General features: G+C 53.0%; 1 protein-coding gene across 3 annotated transcripts in view; it reads right to left on the bottom strand.

Moving 5' to 3' along the window:
* Positions 1-5378: 5378 nt before the first annotated feature.
* KCND3 (potassium voltage-gated channel subfamily D member 3) overlaps positions 5379-26700 on the bottom strand; it is a 97116-nt gene continuing 75794 nt past the window's right edge. For 2 of the 3 annotated variants that reach the window (XM_066565170.1, XM_066565171.1), the window contains exons 4-8: positions 16282-16383; positions 11788-11880; positions 9131-9187; positions 7838-8085; positions 5379-5738 (exon numbers count right to left, since the gene is read on the bottom strand). In XM_066565170.1, coding sequence (XP_066421267.1) covers positions 5549-5738; positions 7838-8085; positions 9131-9187; positions 11788-11880; positions 16282-16383 — 690 coding nt within the window. In that variant the 3' untranslated portion in view covers positions 5379-5548. The remainder of the gene's footprint in view (positions 5739-7837; positions 8086-9130; positions 9188-11787; positions 11881-16281; positions 16384-26700) is intronic. The other variant, XM_066565172.1, reaches the window with a different exon arrangement.

Here is a 26700-nt window from a genome sequence, read left to right as displayed (position 1 = left end):
GCAAACTCTTCAAGGATATTTGCATTCTTTAGCTGGTATTAATCTGATTTTCATGCACACACCTTGAGCTGTCTAGACTAGAATGACAAAGGCTGGGTTACAGTACAGATGCATTAGCGACAGGTTTAGGTTAAACAAGTGGCATTGATTAAATTTGGTCTTTCTTGCCAATTAAAGAAAGATGTATTTTGGTTATCCATGAGGTTTATTTTGCACTAAAGCCACATGTGTTACCTATGTTATTCTTGTAAGGAAACTGAAAGCAAAAGGTGGCTTCTAGAAAGGGTCAATGGAAGTCAAAGCCTATGTGTGAAAGGTTTTTTTCATCATTTGCTGCCAGCTGGGTGTGAATCCTGTTAGCAGCTCAGTGCCAGGTGAGAGGAGAGGAAATCTATTGATAGCATAGGCTGAAAATCGGTGAAAATATTTCTCCTTCAGACGAAGCTTTGGAAAGGAAATAAAATGCTCAGAAGAAGGAGTTGCTCCTTTGATATTTTTATATTGCTTTAGGAAAATCTGAAAAAATAATGCACTTCCACTTGCTTTTTGTACAAAGAATCCATTTTTACCTCTTTTAAAGGAGTTTCTCTAAAACTATAAAAAGTTGTGAGGAATGAGAGGAGGGGAAAAGGCTTGGAGCTGCAGTGCCACACAGCACTGATGGTGTTCTGGGGCTGTTCCAGAGCCTGCCCTGTCCCTGCGGGGATGGATCCCTGTGGAGATGGATCCCTGTGGGGATGGATCCCTGTGGAGATGGATCCCTGTGGGCATGGATCCCTGTTCCTGTGGGGATGGATCCCTGTGGAGATGGATCCCTGTGGGGATGGATCCCTGTGGGGATGGATCCCTGTCCCTGCAGGGATGGATCCCTGTCCCTGTGGGGATGGATCCCTGTGGGGATGGATCCCTGCAGGGATGGATCCCTGTGGGGATGGATCCCTGTGGGCATGGATCCCTGTCCCTGTGGGGATGGATCCCTGTGGGGATGGATCCCTGTCCCTGCAGGGATGGATCCCTGTCCCTGTGGGGATGGATCCCTGTGGGGATGGATCCCTGCAGGGATGGATCCCTGTGGGGATGGATCCCTGTGGGCATGGATCCCTGTCCCTGTGGGGATGGATCCCTGTGGGGATGGATCCCTGTCCCTGTGGGGATGGATCCCTGTCCCTGTGGGGATGGATCCCTGCAGGGATGGATCCCTGTGGGGATGGATCCCTGCAGGGATGGATCCCTGTGGGCATGGATCCCTGTGGGCATGGATCCCTGTCCCTGCAGGGATGGATCCCTGTCCCTGTGGGGATGGATCCCTGTGGGCATGGATCCCTGTGGGCATGGATCCCTGTGGGCATGGATCCCTGTCCCTGCAGGGATGGATCCCTGTCCCTGTGGGGATGGATCCCTGCAGGCATGGATCCCTGTGGGCATGGATCTCTGTGGGGATGGATCCCTGTGGGGATGGATCCCTGCAGGCATGGATCCCTGTGGGGATGGATCCCTGTCCCTGTGGGGATGGATCCCTGTCCCTGCAGCCCCCAGAGGTGCACAATTCTCTCCTGGGGCAAACCCAGGTTTTCCACAAGGCAGTTCCAGGTGCTTTCGGATGCTCTATTGGGTGACTTCAGAGGATAAAGAGAGCTAATGCCTCCACTAAAAATACTCTTAGCCCTGTTCCTCTAGGCTCAGACTTCCTTAAATCTGTGTGGTTGCATCCCCTGAGAGCCTGTGCTGAGGAACTGACAGCGTGGGCAGCACCTGCCCTGCTCATGGCAGGGGCAGGGCCGTGGTTCCCAGCGAGGATAACAGTTCCTGATTTGTGGAAGAAAACAGAGGCCGTGGCAATCAGAGCCCAAGCAGCCAGCCAGAAACTCCTGGAACTGGTTTTCCTCCTTCTTTTTAACCTCTTAAAATGGAGTGTTGTACTCCCTTTCCCAAAAAGTTTGACTGACAGTGATTAAAAGCCCCTTTGGGCGAGGGCTGCCTCCAGGGCTATTTACAGATACAGAGATGTGAAGTGCCTGGTTCGGCACTCCACGCTGAATCAGGAATAAGAAAGGCAGCACCAAGAATCCTTGGGGAATCCCTGACTCTTTGTAATTTTTATTCCTGTCCCTGTCAGCACGGGGCCATTTCACCCTCACTCTGTGCCAGTGGAGATGAGGCGCAAAGGTGGCAAGTGGTGGAGAGCAAGGCCTCTGATCTGGGAGGGCAGGGGTGCTCAGATGACACTTAATGAAAATAAAGCAAAAATGAAATTAAAACATCAGAAAAAAACCTCAGTAATGGTAAGATTAACTGCAGTATAACCTCTTACAGGAAGCAGCAAAAGGCAGAGCATTTTAATCTTTTAAAACAGGACTAAACATAGTTTTGGGTTACATATCACAGCCCTGGAATAAATGACTGGAAGCTGGTGCAGCTACTGGAGGCTCAGCCATAGCCCTGGGGTTCCTGGGATGTTGTAGGGTTCTAAGGAGGGTTAGGAGGATTCTAACTGAGTTAATGCAGCAGCCATTGCTCAGGCACAGCAGGAGTGCTGCCAAAGCAGGGTGCAGCTCCTATGTGTAATCAGCATTAATTATCTATACATGTATGTGTCTGTAATTAGCTATATGTGTGTGTATATGTGCAGATAAATATTACACCGGGAGAGGTTATGACAGATGTTCAAACAAAACATCATCCCTCTGCTGAGCCAGCCTCAATCACTCTTTGAGCCGTTCCTTGCACTCCGAAATTGGTAAAATCCCTGCTCAGAAGGGGACGGGGACCTTCCCCTGCTCCCTCCGGGCTGTTGGGGACAGGGATGGGCCTTGGGAGGTTTGTGCACGAGCAGGGATCAGCCAGGCTGGGGCAGGGGAGGGAGGGGATGCTCCTCACTCTGCCCTGGGGAAGGGCACTCCAGGAGGGCAGAGTGCAGCAAAGAGGGAGCAGTTGTGTTTCAGGCCATGAATTTCCCTTGAGGAATCCTTCCTAGGAAGGTGCCAGAGGAGGTGCCAGCACTGAGCACGGCTCAGGCCCAGTTTGAGGTCCCTGGGTACCACACAGTGTTCTCAGTTTTTGGTTAGCTGTTAGCTCATGAGGAGACTTTACCCAAACTAAGTGTAGAACTGGCAGTAGAAAATGCTGTCTGTACCACACGTTAGCAAACGTTCCCAAGCTCCAGTCCTGCTCCCCCTTCCCAGGCAGGTCCTGGGAACTGAAATTGCTGACCTTGTCTATCCCCAAAATCAATGCAGCCCAGGAGCCATGGATGGGACAACTGGAGCCCTCAGCCTGTGAAAAAGCCAAACACCTCTCTGTCCATGCAAGATATTTGGCTCTGGGGTTAATTATTATCAAGTATAAATCCAGACATTATTTGGCTACTATTTACAATGGGTTACACATCCAGTGCTAGCAAAGGAATTTCTCTATAGGAACCAAAAGTAAAAAGTAAAAAGCATGGGCATACATTACAAGGAACCTCTGGTAGACTCAGGAACGCTCGATGCAGTTGAGTTCAGTGCTTTCATTCTTTGCCATTTGTGTGCACAGTATTAAAAAAGAATCCTACCTTTTTTTTTTCCTTTTAAAAAATACAGAACTGTAGTCTAGTCACACTCTTACAAGTAAGTGATAACAAAAATAGAAAGCAGATACCCAGGTGGGACTAAAACTCTACTAAAGCCTGTCTTCTTTTTTTGTTGTTTTTGTTTTTCTCCACAAATATGTTTCCACAGACAATAATTAGCAGACAAACACAGTTTGCAATTGCACTGTATTGACCTGAAAGGCGGGTACAAAATAGTCTAAATTGGGGATGGCATCCGGGGAGGGAGGAGGAGTGTGTGTGTGGGTGTGTGTGTGCAGGGGGCTGGCACACCTGGCTGGGCACATCCCTGGCAGGGCCGTGCCCTCTGGGGCCCTGCCCACTCACACTCACACACACAGCCACGCAGGGAGCTGCTGTGACAGGAGGCTTCTTTTCTCTAAATCTTTTCCTATAAAAGAAAAAAAAAAAAAAGCGAAATTTTGGTTGGTTTAAAGGACCTGCTCCATGAAGAAAAAAAAAAAGAAAAAAGTCACAAAATCTATTGTTTTTCACCTTTTCAGTCATTTCCTCGTGAATAAATATTATCCATTAAAAACCTTTAAAAAGGTGCTGCGATACACAGTGTTAGATTCCGCTCTCTGCAGTGGCTCTGCCGCCGGGCCGGCTCCTGCTCCTGCTCCAGCTGTGCGGCGCTGTCGGGCCGTGCAGGGCACAGCTGGACGGGCACAGCTGGACGGGCACAGCTGGACAGGGCACAGCTGGCAGGGGCACAGCTGGACGGGCACAGCTGGCAGGGGCACAGCTGGCAGGGGCACAGCTGGATGGGCACAGCTGGCTGGGCACAACTGGCTGGGCACAACTGGCTGGGCTGTGTGGGGCACAGCTGCCCGGGCACAGACAGCTGGGGCACAGCTGGCGGGGCTGTGCAGGGCACAGCTGGCTGGGCACAGCTGGCGGGGCTGTTCAGGGCACAGCTGGCAGGGCACAGCTGTCAGGCCGTGCAGGGCACAGCTGGACAGGCACAGCTGGCTCTGCCCACGGGTCTCTGCTCCTCCTGCAGCCCTTCCTCGGTGCCCGGTGCCCAGCTCTGCCCAGTGCCCGGTCTTGCCCAGTGCCTGGTCCTGCCGGTCCTGCCCAGCTCTGCCTGGTGCCCCGTGCCCAGTCCTGCCTGTTCCTGCCCAGTGCCTGGTGCCCGGTCCTGCCCAGCTCTCAGTGCCCAGCTCTCAGTGCCCGGCTCTCAGTGCCCGGCTCTCAGTGCCCAGCTCTCAGTGCCCGGCTCTCAGTGCCCAGCTCTCAGTGCCCGGTCCTGCCCAGCTCTCAGTGCCCGGCTCTCAGTGCCCGGCGCTTGGTGCCCAGCTCTCAGTGCCCGGCTCTCAGTGCCCGGCTCTCAGTGCCCAGCTCTCAGTGCCCGGCTCTCAGTGCCCGGCTCTCAGTGCCCAGCTCTCAGTGCCCGGCTCTCAGTGCCCAGCTCTCAGTGCCCGGTCCTGCCCAGCTCTCAGTGCCCGGCTCTCAGTGCCCGGCGCTTGGTGCCCAGCTCTCAGTGCCCGGCTCTCAGTGCCCAGCTCTCAGTGCCCAGCTCTCAGTGCCCGGCTCTCAGTGCCCGGCTCTCAGTGCCCGGCTCTCAGTGCCCGGCTCTCAGTGCCCGGCTCTCAGTGCCCGGCTCTCAGTGCCCAGCTCTCAGTGCCCAGCTCTCAGTGCCCGGCTCTCAGTGCCCGGCTCTCAGTGCCCGGCTCTCAGTGCCCGGCTCTCAGTGCCCAGCTCTCAGTGCCCAGCTCTCAGTGCCCGGCTCTCAGTGCCCGGCTCTCAGTGCCCAGCTCTCAGTGCCCGGTCCTGCCCAGCTCTCAGTGCCCAGCTCTCAGTGCCCGGTCCTGCCCAGCTCTCAGTGCCCAGCTCTCAGTGCCCGGTCCTGCCCAGCTCTCAGTGCCCGGCTCTCAGTGCCCAGCTCTCAGTGCCCGGCGCTTGGTGCCTGGCTGTTGGCGGAGCTCGGCGGCTCCTCCGCTCAGCGCCGGGCCGGGCTCACAAGGCGGAGACCTTGACGATGTTGGGAACGTTCGTGGCGGGCCCGGGGCTGCCCGGGCCGGGTCTGCTCTCGCCCTCGGGCGTCAGCGCCGGCGGCGTGGGGATGCTGATGATGGCCGTGGTGATCTGCCCGGCCTTGCAGTTCGGCCTCAGCCCGTCGTCCGACTTCATGTTGAGGCTGGAGCGACTGGAAAACAAATTTAGTGCTTGGCTTGTTTCTCAAAATGAGGCGGTAGAAAGGATGGGGACGGTTCTTAATCAGGATCTCATTCAGCTGAAATATTCAAAGACTCCATTTAAACATCCCCCCGTTCCTGCAAGGCACCATTTATGTCTACACAGATTACACCGAGCTCTGGTAATGTTCCCCCTGGTTAGGAGACAGCTTCTCACAGGGCAAATTGCTCTGTTTCCATTTCCTTCTTGCATAATTCTAGTCTATTTAAAAGGACATCTAAATACCCTGGCCTGTGTAGTGCATCTTTTCAGAGCACAGGTAGTTCTTTCTGAGAAAGATGTTGTCTTTCTTGCATTTCAAATACCTCTTTCATATTTGCCGTCTCTTGATCCTTTCTATTTTATTTCTCTCCGCAGTAGTTTCAGGGATGTGACAGCTGGAAGCATTCTTATTAGATCTGCATCAATTGCATCCTATAATTAATTACAGGGGGAAAATGATAGGTTGATTTCTGTGCATCTGCACAGCTCCAGGAGTCTGCTATTAGCAGCCCAACGTGTTCATTTTCCACACAAGGCCTGTCCTTTCAGAATGGAGAGCTCCCAGCCGGGAGCTGCTGCTGTTCCCTCGGAGTGACTGCCCGGGGGTGGTTTCTGATCCCCCAAACGCCCAGGAACAGATCCCAGCCCCGTGCCCCCACTGGGGCAGCCCCAGGGCCTGGGTGCCTCTGCCAGTGGTAACCAGCACACCAAGCTGGTCACATTCCACACAAAAATTCACTGAAAAGCGTTTTTTCCTCTCTCCATCCTTGCCCAGTTTGGTAAGCAAGTGAAATAAGTGTTGACATTTAAAATATCACCGGTGTCTGATTTAGCAGCCAGAACAGTTGACATTCCCCTGAATTACTGCTTCAGGTGCTGGTTTAAAATATTGTCATATTGAAACTGAAATAGCTGGAGGCTTGTTTTGTGCTTACTCATTCATAATTCATGCTCTGAAATGCCCTTCTGGGCATTACAAACCAAGTAATCACTTGCTGCCCTGAAGGCAGCTTTGTTTGGTTTGTACGTCCCTTTGATAGGAGTGGGGAGAAGAGGAATGGGACATTCAAAACCAGCCCTGGTGCACAAAAAACTTAATGGGCTGAGGGGGATTTAGAAAGTAATTTAATATTTGCAGGAATTATATCGTGAATAAAAGATTCTTTTTAAGCAATTTATGTATAAAATGAAATTTTAACCATTTTCTATTAAGGGACACTTCACCTGTGTCCTTTATGGCTTTTTAGGTCAAGGTACTAAGGCACCATTGTGAAATTCCTCTTATTTGCTTCCCAGTGATGCTTAGAGTGGCAATTTAGGTTTTTGGACAATGAAAATCAGTGGAGCGTCCCTTGGGACCACCTCAGCCCTCCAAGATGCTGCTGGCCCGCAGCCAGGGGCAGAACCTTTCCTGACATTCACCCTCCAGGCTGCCCGGGGCAGCTTTAACCGGCTCCTCCCTTCCTTCCTTGCCGGGACAGCCAGGAGCCACCTCCCGTGGGCCATCACTGCGGGGCAGACGGACAGGCTGCCACCAGGCCTGCCCCTGGCTGGGGAACAGCCCCGCAGCTGGGCACAGCTGGGCACAGTCCTGCCAGCCCCGCAGTGGGCACAGCTGGGCACAGCTGGGCACAGTCCTGCCAGCCCCGCAGTGGGCACATCTGGGCACAGCTGGGCACAGTCCTGCCAGCCCCGCAGTGGGCACAGCTGGGCACAGTCCTGCCAGCCCCGCAGTGGGCACAGCTGGGCACAGCCCTGCCAGCCCCGCAGTGGGCACAGCGAGGCACAGCCCTACCAGCCCCGCAGTGGGCACAGCTGGGCACAGCCCTACCAGCCCCACCCTGGGCACAGCCCTGCCATCCGTGCCACCCCCTGTACCTGGCAGTGAGGGAGGGCTGCTCGCTGCCCGGGATGTGGATGGCGCTCAGCTCCTGCCAGCCCCACAGCTGGGCACGGCCCTGCCAGCCCCGCAGCTGGGCACAGCTGGGCACAGCTGGGCACAGTCCTGCCAGCCCCACCCTGGGCACACCCTGGGCACAGCCCTGCCAGCCCTGCCAGCCCCTGTACCTGGCGGTGAGGGAGGGCTGCTCGCTGCCCGGGATGTGGATGGTGCTCAGCTCCTGCATGCTCCGCAGCCTCGTGGCGGGCACGCTGCAGTTGGGCAGCGCCGCGCTCCGCTTGTGGCGCCGCGAGCAGCAGGAGGCGCCCAGCCCCGCCTGGCTGGACACGGACGGGCTCCGCGACGAGGGGTAGTTCTGCAGAGAGCTCTCCATGCAGTTCTGCTCGAACAGCTGCTCGTCGATGAACTCGTGGTTCTGCGGGGAGAGCGGAGCTGTCACTGCCGGGCTGGCGGCCCTGCTGTGCTGCGGGAGATGCTGCAGGGCCTGCAGGGCTGCACTGGGCAAGGTGCTCCTGCCAGGCTGCATTGGACAGGGCACTCCTGCCAGGCTGCACTGGACAGGGCACTCCTGCATTGGACAGGGCACTCCTGCCAGGCTGCATTGGGCAGGGCACTCCTGCCAGGCTGCATTGGACAGGGCACTCCTGCCAGGCTGCATTGGGGCAGGGCACTCCTGCCAGGGTTACATTGGGCAGGGCACTCCTGCATTGGGCAGGGCACTACTGCACTGGGCAGGGCACTCCCCAAGGAGAGGATCTGCCCTCGCTGCAGCCAGGGACACTCTGCCCTGCCCTGCCCTGCCCACAGGGAAATGAGAGGAGCTGTGGCAGTGAGGAAGGTGCGAGGCCATCGCTGCTCACGCAGCCTGACTCGGTCACTCCGTGGGGTTTGAATTTCTCCTCATCTTTTGCTGCATTCCAGAACGGCCTCAATAAGTCTGGAGTGCCACAGGGGTACGAAAGCCAAAAGGAGCTCAGGCTCCTTTTCTTCATGCCTGGGGGCAGGATTGGATTTCATTTGGGTGATCACCTGGCCAGAGAACTTAATGCTTGCATTGGCTGGTGGGCTCAAAGATCCCTGCAGTGCACGAGCTGGGGGAATAAACACAGCACTGAAGGGGGGGAAGGAGACTCAGAAAGCTGAATCTGCGAAGAGCTTCTGTGGTAAGGAACAAGAAATCCTGAAAGAAAGAACTCCCATGTGCGGCTAAGAACAGCCAGGTGGAGTGAACAGACCTCATCCAGTCCCTGTTGCCTTCAGAAACGATGGGAAACAGAAGCAACCATGCTGAGGGCAGCCACCAGATCCCACTGGGACAAGGCACAACTCCCACAGGGAACAGGAGCACGGGAAAGCCAAAGGGAGCCACGTGCACAAACCCCCAGGACAGGAGCAGAGGAGAAGGAAGCAAACACTGTCCAGACACATCACAGAGACCACAGAGAAAACAGATTAAATACCTTGATGGTGGAAGTTCGTACAGATAACAGGGGATCATCCACAAGATAGGACAATCCCTACGGGACAACATGCCAACAGAAGATAAAAACACAGTTCATTGTCCATTCCAGCATCCACAAGTTTAGTCCCAGCGCTGCATCTCTGGCCTCAGCATTCCAGCTCAAGTTTGAATGGGCAACAGAACCTCCTCTCAGGCCCCTCAGCCAGAACCCTTCTGCCAATTGAGCTTTTGAGGGCTCTGTTCATGGGAACAGAGCAGAACCAGAACAACTTTACTGCTTTGATCCTTTGAGAGCCAAAGGCAAAGGCAAACAAGGTTCCAGCTCTGATGCACAGAGCACAGACTGGGATTGTTTTGCTCTTGTGTCACCACTGGACTGTGGGGTTTGATCAAACTCTCTGAAAGCACAGAAGAAGGGTTTGGGTTGAAGGGCTGGGCTCAGGGCACTCAGCACTTGGAGAAAATACAGCATGTGAATGTCCAGAGCTGGAACAGGAGGGAAAAAACCTCCCTTTGTTTGCAGCAGCTGCGTCTGCTGTGGGAATATGACAAAGTAATCTCTGTGGTGGCAGCTCCAAGTACTCCAGGGTCACTTTGTCATCTGACACAGCAGATCTGGGGCCATTCACAGCCACTCAGCTGGAAGTGTGTGCCAGGGCCAGCCCAGACACAGGCCAATAAATAAAGGACTCTGAGAATCCTCTGCCTGCCTCCAGAAGGGTGAATTGCCCATTGAAACAAGCTTGCAACCATGGTACATTCCTCATTCCATTCCTGCAACTTGCTCACAAAATGACTCTTCAGTGTTTAAAAATGCTTTTACTGCAATTTAAATTTAAATTTCCTGTTGCGCAGTGTTCTAATAGAGTACGTGAAGTACAGGATCCGCACACAAACCCATTGAACCTTCTGGCCTGATAATTCCAGAGCAGGATCCAAGCCTGCTCTCTGATTTGGTGCTAGACCATGGCAATAACTGCCTGAAAAACGTGAGGGGAAACCCCTTTGTGCAGATTCTCCTTCTGAGTTTTAATCCAAATTCAAATATCGCTGTTATTGCCATTGTTGGCTGAAAATTTGGAACATTTTTCAGTCCCTGCCACTCATTGTCTATTATGTTTATTGTGGTACCACACCCACTAATTAGGGCACCACACCGCTAATTAGGGCACAGCCAGAATTTCCAGGAGCCTTTCCAGGGCAGGGCTCAGCTCCTGTCTGCTGCTGCCCCTCTGCTGAAAGTGGGGCTGTGAAATTCGGGGCACAGCTCTGAGGGGTTTGGGCAGGAAGCTTTGAACTGAAGAGTCAGGTTGTGAAATATCTGCTGGTAATGTAACATTGAAATAAAGGATGAGTTGTGTAAAACAGATTCAGGAGCCATTGATCCAGGAAGAATCAGTCCCTGCCCTGCCCTGGGACCCTCAGAGCTCCCTGGGCTCAGGGCACTGCCATCAATTCCTCAGCCTCCTCCCGTGCCTCTCTGAGCCCCAAGTGCTGCTTTTCCAGCACAAGCCAAACTGGGGAAGTGAAGGTGATTTGTCTAAAAGAAACCCTTGTGAGTCAGAAATCAAAAGCACACTCGATGATGGATGCAGATAGGAAAAGGCATGAATATTTCAAGTATTAACCTCTCTCCATTCTCCCTAGAATGAATCATGCTACAGATAATGTGTTCTTTTACTGCAGAACCTTTTCTATAAACCTGGAAGCAAAACATCTGTATCAACCAAATATCTGAAATGTTCCCAAAGACTTCTGCACACACAATCAGTCACTAGTGCAAGATAAACCTCATTCCCACACCTTGCAGGGTGCAAACAGAACATTCATGCTGTAGAACTGGCTGTGGCATAAATCAGCTGCCCCTGCGACCAGAGGTGAGCACAGCTGTGCGCAGCCTTTAAACCCTGGCGCAGGTTCACCCTCTCTGGGCCATCTCAGGAACAAAGGTTTCATTCCCCAGCCCTGGGCGCTGGTACCAGGCTGTGCCTGGGGGTCCCCAGCATCCCGAGGCAGCAGAGCTGTCCCTGGTGCTGCTCGGCCCCGCTGAGGGGCTGCGATGTGTGGAAATGCACTTGGGGTCTCTCAGGAGCACTGACAAAATGAAACTTCTCATTCTGCCATCTCCCTAAGCCCCGGCTGGCATTCCTGTGTGCCCAGAGGCTGAGGAGCTGCTGCTGGCTCTGTGCAGGGCGGGACTGAGGGCAGCAGATGATCTCATCCTGTGCCTCTGCACAGGAATTCCTGCTCTCATTGCACAGACAAGGAGGGAAAAGTGCTTTTCGCCCACTTCAGACTGTTCTGGGGAGCCCAGGAGGGGTCCCAGCCCCGGGGGATGTACCAGGGGAACCCAGGAGGGGTCCCAGCCCCGGGGGATGTGCCAGGGTGGGTCCCAGCCCTACAGGGATGTGCCAGGGTGGGTCCCAGCCCCACAGGGATGTTCTGGGGTGCCCAGGGTGGGTGCCAGCCCCACAGGGATGTTCTGGGGTGGGTCCCAGCCCCAGGGGATGTGCCAGGGGTGCCCAGGGTGGGTGCCAGCCCCACAGGGATGTTCTGGGGTGGGTGCCAGCCCCACAGGGATGTGCCAGGGTCCCTCAGAGCCCCCGTGCAGCCTCCCCCGAGCCCTGCGGGGCTGTGCCCTGCGCTGGTACTCACAGTTGTTTTTTCCAGGCAGTGCAGCAGATGGTGGTGTTGGCTCTCGATTAAGGAGGTGCCTTTAGTCGTGTGCTGCTCCTCCTCAGTGGATCCCTGAGCAGCCGCGGAAAGAGGAGGGAACAAAACCCCAACAGGTGAAAAACCAGGAGAGCAACCAGAGCAGCGGGGGCTGGCACGGGGTGAGGACAGTGCCAGCTGCTTTCAGGGTTTCCCCTGACTCTCAGGAGGTTTCCTCAGGTTTTTATTAATGATTTCCCTTGTCCACAAAGGGAAAGAGGGGCACGAAGCACAGTCAGGTGCTGTAGGGTGTCTGCAGTGCCTCAGAACCGAGGGGGGCCTAAATCTGAGAGGAAAAATGGATGTGCATGGCTTGAGTTGCTGCTCAGGAGAGGACACGGGCGGCAGAACACCCTGCCAGGACATTGCTTGTTCCCCTCCAGGGGATCCAGTTCAGCCCTGGTGAAAGCATCGCAGTTAAACACACCCCAGCATTAAACACGGTGAAATACTGTGAAATAAATACTGTGAAATACTGTGAAATAAATACGGTGAAATACTGTGAAATAAATACCGTGAAATACTGTGCCCACTGCGTCCCTGCTCTGGGTGCCACTCCCAGCTGATGCTGTGATCCCCAAATGCAGGAATAACTGAGTCTGACAGAGCCAGAGCACAGCTGGGGTGGCACACCGAGGAATCTGACTTCCTGAACACAGAATTAACAGATTCCTGTGGGAATGCAGCTTAGGCAGGTTATGGATTTTTTGTTGCTGTTGTTTTGGAAGATGAACATTCCCAGATGTATTTTTAGAAGTGGCCTAAAAAACAAAACAAAAAATCAGTTCCATTTTTCTTATTAACAATGCTCCTGATGAGGTAACAGATCCAGCAGGCCCTGGATGAGTGACTCCACTGGAGCCTGGCCTGGAATGCTCCCCAGGGAGCTCCTTGGGAGCCCTAAAGCTGAGATGATGCTGCACTAAAGCTCTGGGAGCAGAGACAGGAAGAGCACACATTGCAAACACGATCTTTTTATGAGGACTTGCCTGAGAGGAAATCACAATGGGGTCTGAAAGCCAAGGCAGAGCTTGCCCAGCTCTGGCAGGGGACCCAAGGCAGTTGTCAGGGCTGGCAGCACAGCCCAGCCTCTCCCTGTGCCTCCATCCCAGGGCTGGGTGGCACGGTGGGGACGGATGGAGATGGGAGATCTCTGAGGCCAGGGCGTGGAATTTGTGGGTTATTGCAAAGGGCCTGGGTGCAGGGGCCTTTTGGGATTTGGGGTTATTGCAAAGGGCCTGGGTGTAGGGGCCTTTTGGGATTTGGGGTTATTGCAAAGGGCCTGGGTGTAGGGGCCTTTTGGGATTTGGGGTTATTGCAAAGGGCCTGGGGCAGGGCCCTGCTGGGATTTGGGGTTATTGCAAAGGGCCTGGGGCAGGGCCCTGCTGGGATTTGGGGTTTATTGCAAAGGGCCTGGGTGCAGGGGCCTTTTGGGATTTGGGGTTATTGCAAAGGGCCTGGGTGTAGGGGCCTTTTGGGATTTGGGGTTATTGCAAAGGGCCTGGGGCAGGGCCCTGCTGGGATTTGGGGTTTATTGCAAAGGGCCTGGGGGCAGGGGCCTTTTGGGATTTGGGGTTATTGCAAAGGGCCTGGGGCAGGGCCCTGCTGGGATTTGGGGTTTATTGCAAAGGGCCTGGGGGCAGGGGCCTTTTGGGATTTGGGGTTATTGCAAAGGGCCTGGGGCAGGGGCCTTTTGGGATTTGGGGTTATTGCAAAGGGCCTGGGGGCAGGGGCCTTTTGGGATTTGGGGTTATTGCAAAGGGCCAAGTGCAGGGGCCTTTTGGGATTTGGGGTTTATTGCAAAGGGCCTGGGGCAGGGCCCTGCTGGGAGCTGCCAGGCACAGCTCGGAGCAGGCCCGAGAGAAGAGAGGGGGAGAGAGGGTGAGAGGGTGAGAGAGTAAAAGGGTAAGGGAGCAAGAGTGTAAGAGAGTAAAAGGGGTAAGGGAGTAAAAGGGGTAAGAGAGCAAAGTTCCCGTTCCAATACAATAAATCATCTTTGTTGAATATTCTGATTCTCACTAACCAATCTAGTACAACATACAAATCCTATAGCATTTCCACACAGCCTGTAAGAATCATTACATTACCACACTGTGTTACATTTTAAACCCTAAAAACTCCTCTTTGGGCCCCTTCTGCCAAGCTGTAGGGTCTGCTCTGCCCCTTGGGCCTGTCTGCAAGCAGAGGGTGTTGTTCCATCAGAAGGGGATCACCTTCAGCAGCCACACCATTGTTTTCCAGTTGTTCAGGAACTGAGGGATCTCAAAGCTTGCTTTCATTTCAATCTCACTTGTAGTTTCCATATTCTCAAACTCCTTTGCCAGGCAATCCTATTGATAAGGCTTTCCTGGTTCATCTTCCCCAACAGGCTCGGGGCTGGCAGTGCCAGGAGGGAGCTGAGGCTCAGGGGCTGCCACCTCCTCCTCCTCCTCCTCATCCTGAGCAGGAGCCCCCAGGCCGCCCCGGGTGGGAAATGGGCACCAGATGGGCAGAGCTGCTGGCCAGGGCCAGAGCCCAGGCATTGGCGTTTTGGGAGCCGTGCTGAGGGAAGGGATCCTGCAGAGCTGGGCTCTGCACCCCGGGCTGCTGCAGGAAAACAAAATCTGGGTCTGCAGCAGAAGAGTTTGGCTGCAGTGAAGAGAGCTGAGCTCCCTGAGCAGGGATGCCAGGTTGGCAAGGCCTTGGTGCCAGCCACCATCCAGTTTGCTCTTGGAAGCCATTCAGGGAGCTGCTGGGGGCTGGGGGAGGCTGCAGCACGCTGTGGTGTCAGCTCTGAAACACAAAATCCTTCCCCTTTGCCTCGATTCTAGTGCTCCACCAGTGGGCCCTGGTGAGCTGGGCCAGGGGCTGCACTGGCCCTGCCCAGCCGTATCTGAGGCTCGAGAAAAGGCACCAGAGCTCCCAGCTGTCTGTTCCTGGGGCATTCACCTCCTGGCACAGCAGCTAAAAGGGAATTTCAGCTGTACAAGGAGATTAGTGCTAAGAGGATATGTAGGCTGCTTCCATGGGAAGGATCTCACCATCCCTCGAGCACTTTTGACACAAAGCCCACTAAAAAAAACCCTCTAAATGAGAAGAAAACAGCCTGAGCACTTCGTGTCTGGATGGCAAAAGCCACAAATCCACACGTTTGTGGAGCACGAGCCCCTGGGAGCTGATCTCCTTCCTGCTGCTGTCCTTGGCTGAATCCTTCCCTTCCTTCGCCTTCCCTCCCCTCTGCTGGGGACCCCCAGCTCCCCAGAGAGCTCATCCTGCTCCTGTCCTGGCCCTGCTGCTCCTCCCGGGGCACAAAGCGGGGCTGTGTCCCAGGGACAGGGAAATTGGGGATTGGATCCCAAGTGAGGCTGCACAAATGAGTCCTGGGTGGCTCTGGGGCTCAGTCATCCTTCGTCTCTGTGTCTGTGCTCCCCACGTGCATGGCAGGCTGGTTTATTGGGAATGGAACCCATGAAATGTGCTAATACCTGCTCTGGTGTTGATCAGGCTTAATGTAATCACCTCCTCTCGTGTCTGCTGCTTCTGCTGAGCAATCTGAGCACTTAAAACTTTCCTGAGCAGCCAGAGGCCTCTGGAGGCCTTTAAAAATAAACCCAGCACAGGCAGCCTGAGCCAGGAGCCAGGGAACATTTCCCTGTCCAGCTGGAGATGAGCAGAGAGTGCACATCAGCCTCCTGAGGAATACACGGAGGGCAGAGGGGGTTTCCAGTGAGGGCAGAGGGGGTTTATAGTGAGGGCAGAGGGGGTTTCTAGAGAGGACAGAGGGGGTTTCTGGTGAGGGCTATGGGTGTTTATAGTGAGGGCTGTGTGACCCAGCCCAGCCCCAGCAGCTCTGGCACAGAGCAGAGGGAGCTGAGAAAGAACCTGCTCCTGCCTGCAAGGGCAGCTCCTGTGCCAGCTCCTGTCCCTGTCCCAGCTCAGTCAGGAGCTTGGGGAGCCCTCCCTGCCCTGCAGCTCAGCAGCTGAGTGTGACCCTGAGTGTGTGACCCTGAGTGTGTGACCCTGAGTGTGTGACCCTGCATGGGAGCCTGTGTGTGACCCTCTGAGTGACCTTGAGTATGACCCCATGCATGTGACCCTGAGTGTGACCCTGAGTGTGTGTGACCCCAAGTGTGACCCCACGTGGGATGCTGAGTGAGACTCTCAGTGTGACCCTGTGTGTGACACCAAGTGTGACACCAAATGTGACCTCGAGTGCCAGGCTGGGGACGAGGGGGAGCTGGGAGCCAGGGAGGGGCTGGCAGGGAAGGGGCAGGCACAGGGACAGGGCAGGAACAGGGGCAGGGAGAGGGGCAGGGGCAGGGACAGGGGCAGGGACAGGCACAGGGGCAGGAGAAGGATCAGGGACAGGAGCAGGGACAGGGGCAGGGACAGGGGCAGGGACAGGCACAGGGGCAGCAGCAGCAGCAGCAGGGGCAGGGGCAGGGTCTGTGCACTCACCGGGAGCTCCAGGGCCTCGTTGAGCAGCCCGTTGCGCTTGCTGTGCAGGTAGGCGTTGGAGCTGCCCGTCTTGGCCACGCGGATCCGCGCCAGGCGCGCCTTCTGTGGGGAGAGACGGGACAGAGATGGTGGGGTCAGGGACAGGGACACGGGGCAGAGATTGTGACATGGGGTTAGGGACAGAGACACGGGGTCAGGGACAGGGACACGGGGCTCAGAGATTGTGACATGGGGTTAGGGACAGAGACACGGGGTCAGGGACAGAGACACAGGGTTAGGGACAGGGACACGGGGCTCAGAGATTGTGGGGTCAGGGACTGTGGGCTTAGGGCTGGGGGACAGTGGGGTCAGGGCTTTGCACGTGCTCTGCTTCCATTTCTCACATTCCCCCACCCTGGGCCCCCCAAGCCCCTCTCTGTGTCTCAGCTCTGTCCTTGTCCCCTGCTCTGCTCGGGCTGCAGCAGCACAGGGACAGAGGGCCCTGCAGTGGCACTGCTGCTTCATCAGCTGTGGCATCTGATAAAAGAACTGTCCAAAAATACACACCTCTAGGGGGACAGGACAGGTGATAAAAGCAGTCCAGAACAATGCCAATGAGAAAAACCAGGACCTTACCTCTTCCTTTTTGGTCGTTTCTGATAATTCCTTTCAGCATTTTTGTTTTTCTTTTCAATTGCTGCCTGCTTCTCTGTCGAGTGATTTGCCTTTTTTCTTTTCTACCGTTAATTTATGACTCAAACGCCATTAAAAGTAAATACATTAAATAACTGTAGCTATTAAAAAATAATTACATTGTGCTGTAGTGTAAAATGCTGCATAATCCCTTAAATAACAAGGAGCTCGTGATTTTCCCCTCTAATTAGAGGTGCTAATGGGTAAATGCTGTAGGAAGAGGAAAGGCAGGAGGCAAAAATCTGCAGTGGGTCCAGAGAGTGGAGCCATTTCAGGAGCTCTGTCCCTGTCCAGGTGCGAGCCACTCTGGCCCTCGGTGCTGGGAATATTGGAAGAGTTTGTTTAACCTCAAGACCCTGTGCCCCTGCAGACAATTTCTCAGGCAGAGACACCCATGGGTAAAGTTGGCAGCTTTAACTGGGTGACACAGGCTGTGCCCAGGCTGAGAAATGGGCCTTCTTTTAACCCCCCTAAACGGGGACACCCGAAATTGGCTTTGTTTTCTATACCTCACCCAGATTTCCTTGTCCCATTTTAACGCTGAGCCTCCTGATCACTGTGAGATCAGTGAGATCTCTGTGCCGGGCCAAGGAGCTCCCTGGGACAGGGGCAAGGCACAGCTGAGAGCACAGTGAGAAATAAACTGGATCTTCCCTTTTTCTGAACCTGTCCCCAGCTGCTGGGCTGCTCCAGGCCCTGGAAAGGACTGGCCTTAGGCTGAGACCTGGCACAAAATCCACGGGGCCTGCTGCTGTGGAATGGGGGCTGTGGGAGAGAGCTGGGATAAGGGACTGAGCAATATTTCCATTTCCAGGGGCATCGTCCCTCCGTCCTGATAATTACATTGCCATTAGATGGTTCCTTCTAAACACAAGGATGTGCCTCTGTGTGTCTGTTCCTTACATTCCACAGGGATCCCTCTCCCCTAATCAGGAGTGGCTTTTGGGTGCAGTGCTGGTTTCTCCAGGGATGCTCTGATGGTCAGCACCACCAGCAGGTTCCCATTTCTCCCTGTGCCTGATAAAATATCAGCTCCTTTGCTGGAGGAATTGCCAGTGCCCAACTCACCTCACCTGGAGCAGGGAAGGTTCGTGCTCATCTCCAGTTCAGTCCATTGTTAAGTGGAATCAGTCTCAGGCTGTTGTAATGAACATTATTCCCTTTGCCTCCAGGCTAGCAGGGGATCAAATATTAATAGCTGTACTCCATGTGGAGTGGAGATGGTTCTGAGGTCTGTTCCCTTTTCCTTTTGAACCAGGGCCACTTGCTATCTAAATAATTAAGCCCCACAGCTTTTGTAGTTTAGAACAGACGTTGTTATTTTAAAAAATGTCAGTGGGGCAGGACAGAAGTTAATCCTGCTCTCCTGCACAAAGCATGGGCTGGGATTGTCTCAGCACCCAACTCCAGTCCCCATCGTGATTAAATTTGGTAGATATCTTGATTAACTCAGCTAGAGAAGTTAATTAAAATTGGTGCCTAAAATTGGTTTGGCCCTCCAGACAGTTTCCTCCATTGGATTAGAAACAACTTTAAAACAAGAGCTCAGGTTTTTCTGTGAATGTGCAAATGTGAATTTTCTGTGAGTGTCTCTGCTGGGTGGCACCTGCTCTGCCTGGCTTTGGGTACCTGTCCTGTGTCTCTGCGGGCTCTGACAGTACAGAAGGGTTTAGGATCTTCCAAATTCTGCCAGTTTTTGCCACATGTGGGCAGGTTTTTGCCATCCCTGTCCTGCAGAGCTCTGGCCTGAGTACAGAGGATGGGCAGGTGGAGGCCTGTGGTTCCCTGGCCTTCTGCTGCAAACATCATTTTGGGGGGCATGGTTGTCTTTGCATCTTCTCCCCAAAAAGTGACAGACTAAAGGTCACCAGGGCCGGGCCTGAGCTCACTGTTACTGAAATAACCCCTGCACAGGAGGCTAAAAAAGGAAAAGCAAACGGCACACTGTGTCTGCATGGAGATGGGAGAGGAGTTGCTAGGAAACCACAGGATCTCAAAATGCATATGACCTAATCTGGAAGATAATTTATATGATGAAAATAATAATACTAATGACAGCCACTTACAGGTTAGAATGATTAATTTGGTTATCTTGGAGCCCACGTGTTTCTCAGAGCAGGATGGAAGGCAGGGCTCAGGAACTTCTGGGCTCTGCTGGCTTTTCAGAAACTGGGGCTCAGAATCAGCAGGAGGGCACCGAAGACCTGCACAGGTGGGGAGGGTGCAGCATCCTGGGGGTCTGCACTTCCCAAAGGGACTGGCAGAGGAGAGGGAAGAGCCTGAATTCATCCTGGTGCTGTTTGGAGAAGTGCAGGGAGCAGGAGCTGCTGGCTGGGAGAAATGCTTACCAGATGGCAGGCTCAGGAAACAGCTAATTATTATTTATTAATGATTTTCATCCAGTTCTTATGGAGATAACACTCACTCTTGATTTATCTGGGATAAAAAACTATTAAGCTACAACCCATGACACGATTCCCCATTAGCCAGACAACTTCAGCTTTCCAGATCTCCTGTCCTTGAGCAAGCAGGGAGTGCAGGACCTGGAGACAGGAGCCCTGCAGCCCCCTCTCCCTCTGGGCACGGGAGCTGTTTTAGCACCATCACTCTCAGGATGGGGCTGGAAAGGACCTCTGGACTCCAATCAGAGCTCACCTGGGCTGACTGTGCAGAGCCAGCTCCACCCACGTCCAGGTGGGTTGGGAACAGCTCCAAACCTGCACACCTGAGGGTATTTATCCATTAATGAGGGGGCTCCAAACCCTGCACACCTGAGGGTATCTATAGATTAACAAGGGCTCTAAACCCTGCACACCTGAGGGTATCTATAGATTAACAAGGGCTCCAAACCCTGCACACCTGAGGGTATTTATTCATTAACAAGGGCTCCAAACCCTGCACACCTGAGGGTATTTATCCATTAATGAGGGGGCTCCAAACCCTGCACACCTGAGGGTATTTATCCATGAGGGCTCCAAACCTGCACACCTGAGGGTATTTATCCATGAGGGCTCCAAACCCTGCACACCTGAGGGTATTTATCCATGAGGGCTCCAAACCTGCACACCTGAGGGTATTTATCCATGAGGGCTCCAAACCCTGCACACCTGAGGGTATCTATAGATTAACAAGGGCTCCAAACCCTGCACACCTGAGGGTATCTATAGATTAACAAGGGCTCCAAACCCTGCACACCTGAGGGTATTTATCCATGAGGGCTCCAAACCTGCACACCTGAGGGTATTTATCCATGAGGGCTCCAAACCCTGCACACCTGAGGGTATCTATAGATTAACAAGGGCTCCAAACCCTGCACACCTGAGGGTGCTCACACATTAATCACTCCCTCAGAGCTGTCCCTGTGAGGCCACAGTCCCTCCTCAGCCTCTCCTCACATGAGGGGTGCTCTGTTCCATCTCCCTTTGCTGCTAAAACCACACCATGAGGTTTCCTGGAAGAAAGTTTAGCTACTTGAGGTAATTAACCACATTTTACATCCTAATTCCTCAATAATTAATAGTCTGAATGTTATTGGTGGTTGCTGCAGTAGGTGAGCACCAGTGGGTGTTTAAGGCTGAGATGAAGCTGCTCCCCAAAGTCACCAGTGGAGTGCTTTGGATCTGGTTTTTATTCTCAAGGTGAAATATGAAATATTATTTATGGTATATATATTATTTTCTTGCCTTTGTCTGCATCTGTTGGTTGTTGGGAGTTTGGGTTTAAATCCTGGATGGAAAGGACTTGGTTGATTCTGGAGGGTGGAAAAGGTGATAAGCAGGTTGCAGAGTTAAACAGAGCACAGACTGCTACAGGATCTAAAGGGACTTTTTCTTCTCCTTTTCACTTCTCTAAGAAACAAAGTGTGCACATTTGGATTTTACTTCCTCTCAAGCCTTTACATTAAACAGCTTTTGAGCCAAGTTCAACTATTCTGTCACTTTTGCTTTGGGGGAGATGTCATAGAGCTGCATATGGAAATTAGGTAGTGCAGAACTCATTATATTCCTATATAATTTGACAGAACCACTTGCAGTCAGACCTTGATCTTATTTTGGTCCTCTTCATTACTTTCCAGAGATGAAAGATCCCCCTATCCTGCTCTGTGCCTCTCCTTTTAATGCTACCTTACCCTTGGCACCATTAAAGCAACAGAACATCATTTCCAATGAACTTTATCGTTTAATCTCCTCCAAAGCTGAGGAACATCATGTTCAGGCTATTTATAGAACAATGCACAGACTTTGGAGTTTAATGGGTCTGGGCCTGTCCCAGGGCAGAGCTCGTGGCTGAGCAGGGAGCTCTCCAAGGGTCCCGCTGTGCAATGCAGGCGGGGGCTCCGCAGCCCTGGGGCTCTGGGCCTGCTCCCCTCCTGCTGCCAACTCCTCCTTGTGCGTTCCCACCTTGAGCTCAGCGAGCTCTGGCTCACATTTACTGAGGCTCTCCCTCCTATGGGATATTTGTTTCAGGGATTCTTTCTTCTGTTTAGAAAGTTCCTTGTGGTTTCCAGCCGGTGTTGTGCGCGTGTTCATCCACGCAGCCAGGCCACAGCCACGCCTTGATCTGTGGCAGGGCTGACTTTAGGGACTGTTTTCCCCTGGCTGAATTCTGTTTTACACAGTTCCTGCAGCTTGGCTGAACCTCAAAGCTTCCTCTGTGCTGAAGCTCCCGCAGCAGCAGCTGAGTGACAAAACCTCCTCTCTCCCCTCTTGAAATAGAACAAAAGAAATTCCTACACACATTTTTTTTAATACTATGAATGCTGGAACAGGTTTTTAGAGATTGGGTCAGAATTGCTCCAAGGATGTTGTTAAAGAGGTGTCCAGTTGTAGTGGGAGTAATCTGGAATAACTGGAATTGTTATGGGGTGTAAATCAGGGTGTCAGAACTTTTCTTGAGATTTTTTTTTAATAAGAAATTTCTAGACAAGTCATGTTTTTCTGCATCATGGATAGGGATGCTGCTGTTCTGCATTAGTCCCAGCCAAGGCTCAGTGTCTCAGTGCAAGCCAAGCGTGATGAGCAGCTGTCTGCCTGTGATTTATCTGTCTGTCCTTCCTTATCTGTGCTTCCAGAGCTCCCTTTTATGACATCTTTCACACAGCTCCCACCCCCAATTAATAGCTCTGAAGTGTTCAGGGCTGGAGGAATTAGCAGAGTTTGATCTGGTGTCACATGCCAGGTGCTGGCCCTGACGGATGAGCACTGATTAATTAATTAATTAATAAATTAATTAACGGTGTGGAGCCCGTGGCAGCCCAGGGAATGGCTCGGGGAGGGTGACCCTGGGGGACAGGGCCCTGCTGGCAGCAGTGAGGGGCTGACCCCAGCCCCAGCCCCTTCCCCATGGGGGAGACCTCAGCCCCAAGTGAGCAAAGCATTTTTTGGCTGAGTGCTTTGATCCAGGGCTCCTCGGCGAGGCAATTTCAGCCTGTGTTTGTTCTGACATCTGGGATGCAGTGGGCAGCACCAGCCACTGCAGCTCCTCCAGCTGTGCCGCAGAACGGGAACATCTGTCCTGGACAGGGACCCCGGGGCTGGGGTGGCCCAGCAGGGCCTGGGGGGCCTCCCCATCCCAGGCTGTGCTCTGGACATCACTGAGACTCGATGGGAAACTGAAAATAAACGGGGAGCAGCTTCTGGGTACTGAAAATAAACGGGGAGCAACTTCTGGGTACTGAAAATAAACGGGGAGCAGCTCCTGGGTACGTGGGCAAGGCGTTCCAGCTGGGCACTGGGCCACTGCTGACAGCAGCCTGACAGAATATTTGGATGCATGGGCTTGCTTTGGAGCTGAACCCAGAAACTGGAGCTCACTGATTTCAGCCCTTCCTCCCAGAGGAGACAGCTCCTTGTCTCAGGGAATTTGGAATAGCTGAGCTGATGGAAAATGTTATTTTGCTTTCCTCGATGATATGAAAGGAAAGAGGCAGGATTCCTGGTTGGCTAATTTGTTTGTTTGGCTTTTTTTCCCCTGAACTCTATTAAGGGATGTGACAAACAGAGGAAGAGGTACCTAGCCCAGCAAAAATGAAATATCTTCTAAAAAAATAATAAAAAAGCTTTTTTTCCCCCCTGTCAAAGACTGTTAAATATCAACAACAACAAAAACATATTCCACACAGATTCCTTCTGGTTGAAAAAAAATGTTCTTTAAATGTCAGCCAGCTCCAGTTTTAACCTTATTGTTTCTCTCTCCCCCTAAGTTCCCAACCCCATCCCCTGCTGGCACTGAGTCATGTTCTGATGCTGAGCCCTCCTTAGACAGCTCCCCTCACTCCTCCTGGCCACGCTCTCAAGTTCAGGAACCCACCTCCAAAATTCAGGGTGTCAGCTGGAAAACAGAACATTTCAAAGCTGACTCCCCTGCTCTCTAGCAAATCAATGATTACAATGGCCTGGTTATTGACAGCTGTGTGGGCTGCCTTCCTCATGGGTAGGGGATGACACAAACCCAGATTCAGCCTTTCCCAGCACCACTCCCCTCCCTGAGCCCTGCTGCAGCTCCCGAGGGTCTGGAACAGGCTGTTCCTGCATCCTCCTGAGGAACCATCAGGCATTTGTGTCCCTGCTCTTCCTTCCTTTTGGCTGGAGCCCCTTGTAAGCATCTCCACAGTCACCCCTTCCCCAGCTGCCTGCGTGCCATCATCTCCTGAGGAGATGGGAGAGCCTCCCTCCGTGTCCATGGAAGAACTTCCCTCCATCCCCTTCCTCTCCTCCATGGAAGAACTTCCCTCCATCCCCTTCCTCTCCTCCATGGAAGAACTTCCCTCCATCCTCTTCCTCTTCCTCCATGGAAGAACTTCTTCCATCCTCATGGAAGAACCTCCTTCCCTCCATCCCCATGGGAGAGCCTCCCTGCATCCCTATGGAAGAACCTTCCTCCATGCCCATGGAAGAAGAACTTCCGTCCATCCTCTTCCTCTCCCCCATGGAAGAACTTCCCTCCATCCCCATGGAAGAACTTCCCTCCATCCACTCCCTCCCTATGGAAGAGCCTCTCTCCATCTTCTTCCTCTCCCAATGGAAGAGCCTCCCTCCATCCTCTTCCTCTCCCAATGGAAGAGCCTCCCTCCATCCTCTTCCTCTCCCAATGGAAGAGCCTCCCTGCATCCCTTCCTCTCCCAATGGAAGGGCCTCTCTCCATCCTCTTCCTCTCCCCCATGGAAGAGCCTCTCTCCATCCTCTTCCTCTCCCCCATGGAAGAGCCTCTCTCCATCCTCTTCCTCTCCCAATGGAAGAGCCTCCCTCCATCCTCTTCCTCTCCCAATGGAAGAGCCTCCCTCCATCCTCTTCCTCTCCCCATGGAAGGGCCTCCCTGCATCCCTTCCTCTCCCCCGTGCCAGCCTCCCTCCCTGCTGCTGGAGCTGCTCAGTGATGGATCCTCCCCTCCATCCCCCAGACAAGGTGTCCCTCACCTGCCTCACCAGTTCGTGCCCTCTGCTCTCCCCCAGCCTGGCACTGTCCAGCTTTCTGCTCCATGTGGGAGCAGCTCTACAGAACTGTTCTGTCCTGGCAGTCCTTGCCTCGCCTCGGTCTGTGTCTGGCTCTCTCCTGGAAGCTCACAGCCTCAGGATGGAATGAGAACCTGCCTCGAGGCTCGTGCAGTGCACTGCTCGTTCTCAGGGAGCCAAAGGGCACCAGATAATAAATGGAATGAATTGAACACCCTCCGAGGCTGTAGTCGTCAGAAGCACATTTACTGCAGGCTGGAAACCAAGCCCTGTGATTACCCAGGGTTGGGTTTTTGGCAGCCCCTGTTGAACTGAGGCCACGCCATTCCCCTGGGATTATCAGCTATTCCAGCAGCAAGGCTCATTTAGCAAATCTAACTATTACAGATAAATGCACTCCAAGCAGGGCTGGGCTTTTCTTTTCCCCATAGCATTTCTGAGCATTTCCATTTCCCCATTTGCTGAGAGGCTGCCCTTTGAAATGGGCTTTGCCCCGGCCTGAGATCCACAGCAGCCCCGCTGAATTCTCCCCTCGGGCTCCCCTGCGTCACCCCCAGCCCTGCCTGTCCCTGTCCCTGTGCTGGGGACTGCTCACCCCTCCTGCAAACCGTGAGCTGCTCTCCTTCCCGCTGCTGCCAAAGGAGCAGCATCTCGGAGCTGTCAGCAGCTGCCTCTGCCTTTTCCTGCCGGGGTGGGCAGGTGGGAGGTGTTGTCCCCCCACCCAGCTCCTGTCTCCTCCTGCTGCAAGCTGAGCACAGAGAGGGGCTCCTCCAGCATCATCTGAATTACAAAGTCATTCTACTGTCAAGCCCTTTAAGTGTCACATTCTCTTTTAAATCCGAGGCTGTGACATTCACTGAGGAACGGCATCGTTTCAAAGTCAGGGATGTCTATTCTTAGCACATCACTCAAAAAAAAGGGGGGGGGGAAAGTCGTTGGGGAAGGAAAAAAACACAACAGTTTTACCAAAATGAACCTTGTCACAAATGATCAATTCATCTCCCAGTCACACTGACCTGCTCCTTGCTGCATGCCAGAGGACAGAGTTTGATACCACAGCACAATGAATTAAGATTTGCCAGATCTCCTGGTAATTAATTGTCTCACAGCACAGGTTTGGCAAAGAATAATTTATCTTTAAAGAGATTAGATCACTGGTAGCTGGGTTTTGTGTTTTACTGGGGTTTTTTCTTTTTAAGGAACATTTCTCCTCAGTTAGTTGAAGAATAGATGCTGATGAGTAACAGCCACCTCCTGGTATTTTATTCACGTTACTTAAATACCTCTCCCTGCTAGACCAGAGCCCCCTCACCAGTGCAGAGGCAAAGTTAGGACTGAGCAGAGCCAGAGGGGCTGGGCTGTGCTCTGGGTTTTGGAGTGCAGCCCCTGGGAATGTCTCTCCAGCCAGCCTGATGCTCGTGCAGAACTTCTGCCTTTGTTATTGGTCACTGGAAAATCTCATTCTGAGCTCATATAAAAAATTAATAATGTCTATAGCCTTGTCTTGAAATCTACCTGTGCATCATGAGAGTCATGATTCTCAAACTAAGCAGAACTTTCAAAGCATTTATCCTGATATCTGCCCAGGAAACTGCTCTTCCCTTCAAAGAGAACAAAATCCACTGAATTCCTGGTGTGCTCTTAAATTCTATTATAAGGAGCTTCTGCTGGTGGGTTCTTCATATTCAAGGACTGAAAGAGAGCAAAGAGATTTTTCCAACCTTCTTGCAAAAGCCATGCAAATGTCTTTGTAACTTTAATGAGATGGGGGCAGAGTTTTAACTGTTTCTGAAGATGGGATTCAGTTCAGTGTGGGATGATGCTGGAACAAGTGTGGCATCAAAGCAGATCCTCAATGTCCCCCTGCACATCCTGACCAGCTCCAGAGGGACTGCCACTAATGTGCTTCTCTCCCTTTCCTGCCTTTCAGTATTCATGCAGTGCTGATCATGTGAAAATTACTCACACTTCTGACTTGAGAAAAGTTTCTTAACTGAGAAATTCCACCAATATCAAGGGAATTAGAAATTCAAATGGGGGGAAATTATACACTGTGTGTGTCAATACAGCAAAGCTTTATAAAAGCTGCAATCAATCACACTGGCATCAAAGGTGCTGGGACTTTTCCCTGTTCCCAGTGGATCACAGGCCAAAGGAGCAGTGGAATTGGAGGAAGGAGCGTTGGTTTGCTCCTGGAGAGAGGGGCTGCCTGTGCAGGAGCCCGGGCCTGCAGTCAGCCCTGGGTTATGCCCAGTTCCCTTTGCTCAGTGCCTGGGTTATGCCCAGTTCCCATGGCT

The sequence above is a fragment of the Molothrus aeneus genome, chromosome 24, assembly GCF_037042795.1.
Source record: "Molothrus aeneus isolate 106 chromosome 24, BPBGC_Maene_1.0, whole genome shotgun sequence".
Classification (NCBI taxonomy): Eukaryota; Metazoa; Chordata; class Aves; order Passeriformes; family Icteridae; genus Molothrus; species Molothrus aeneus.
Note: the sequence above shows the minus strand (reverse complement) of the source record. Positions and strands in the feature narration are given on the sequence as shown.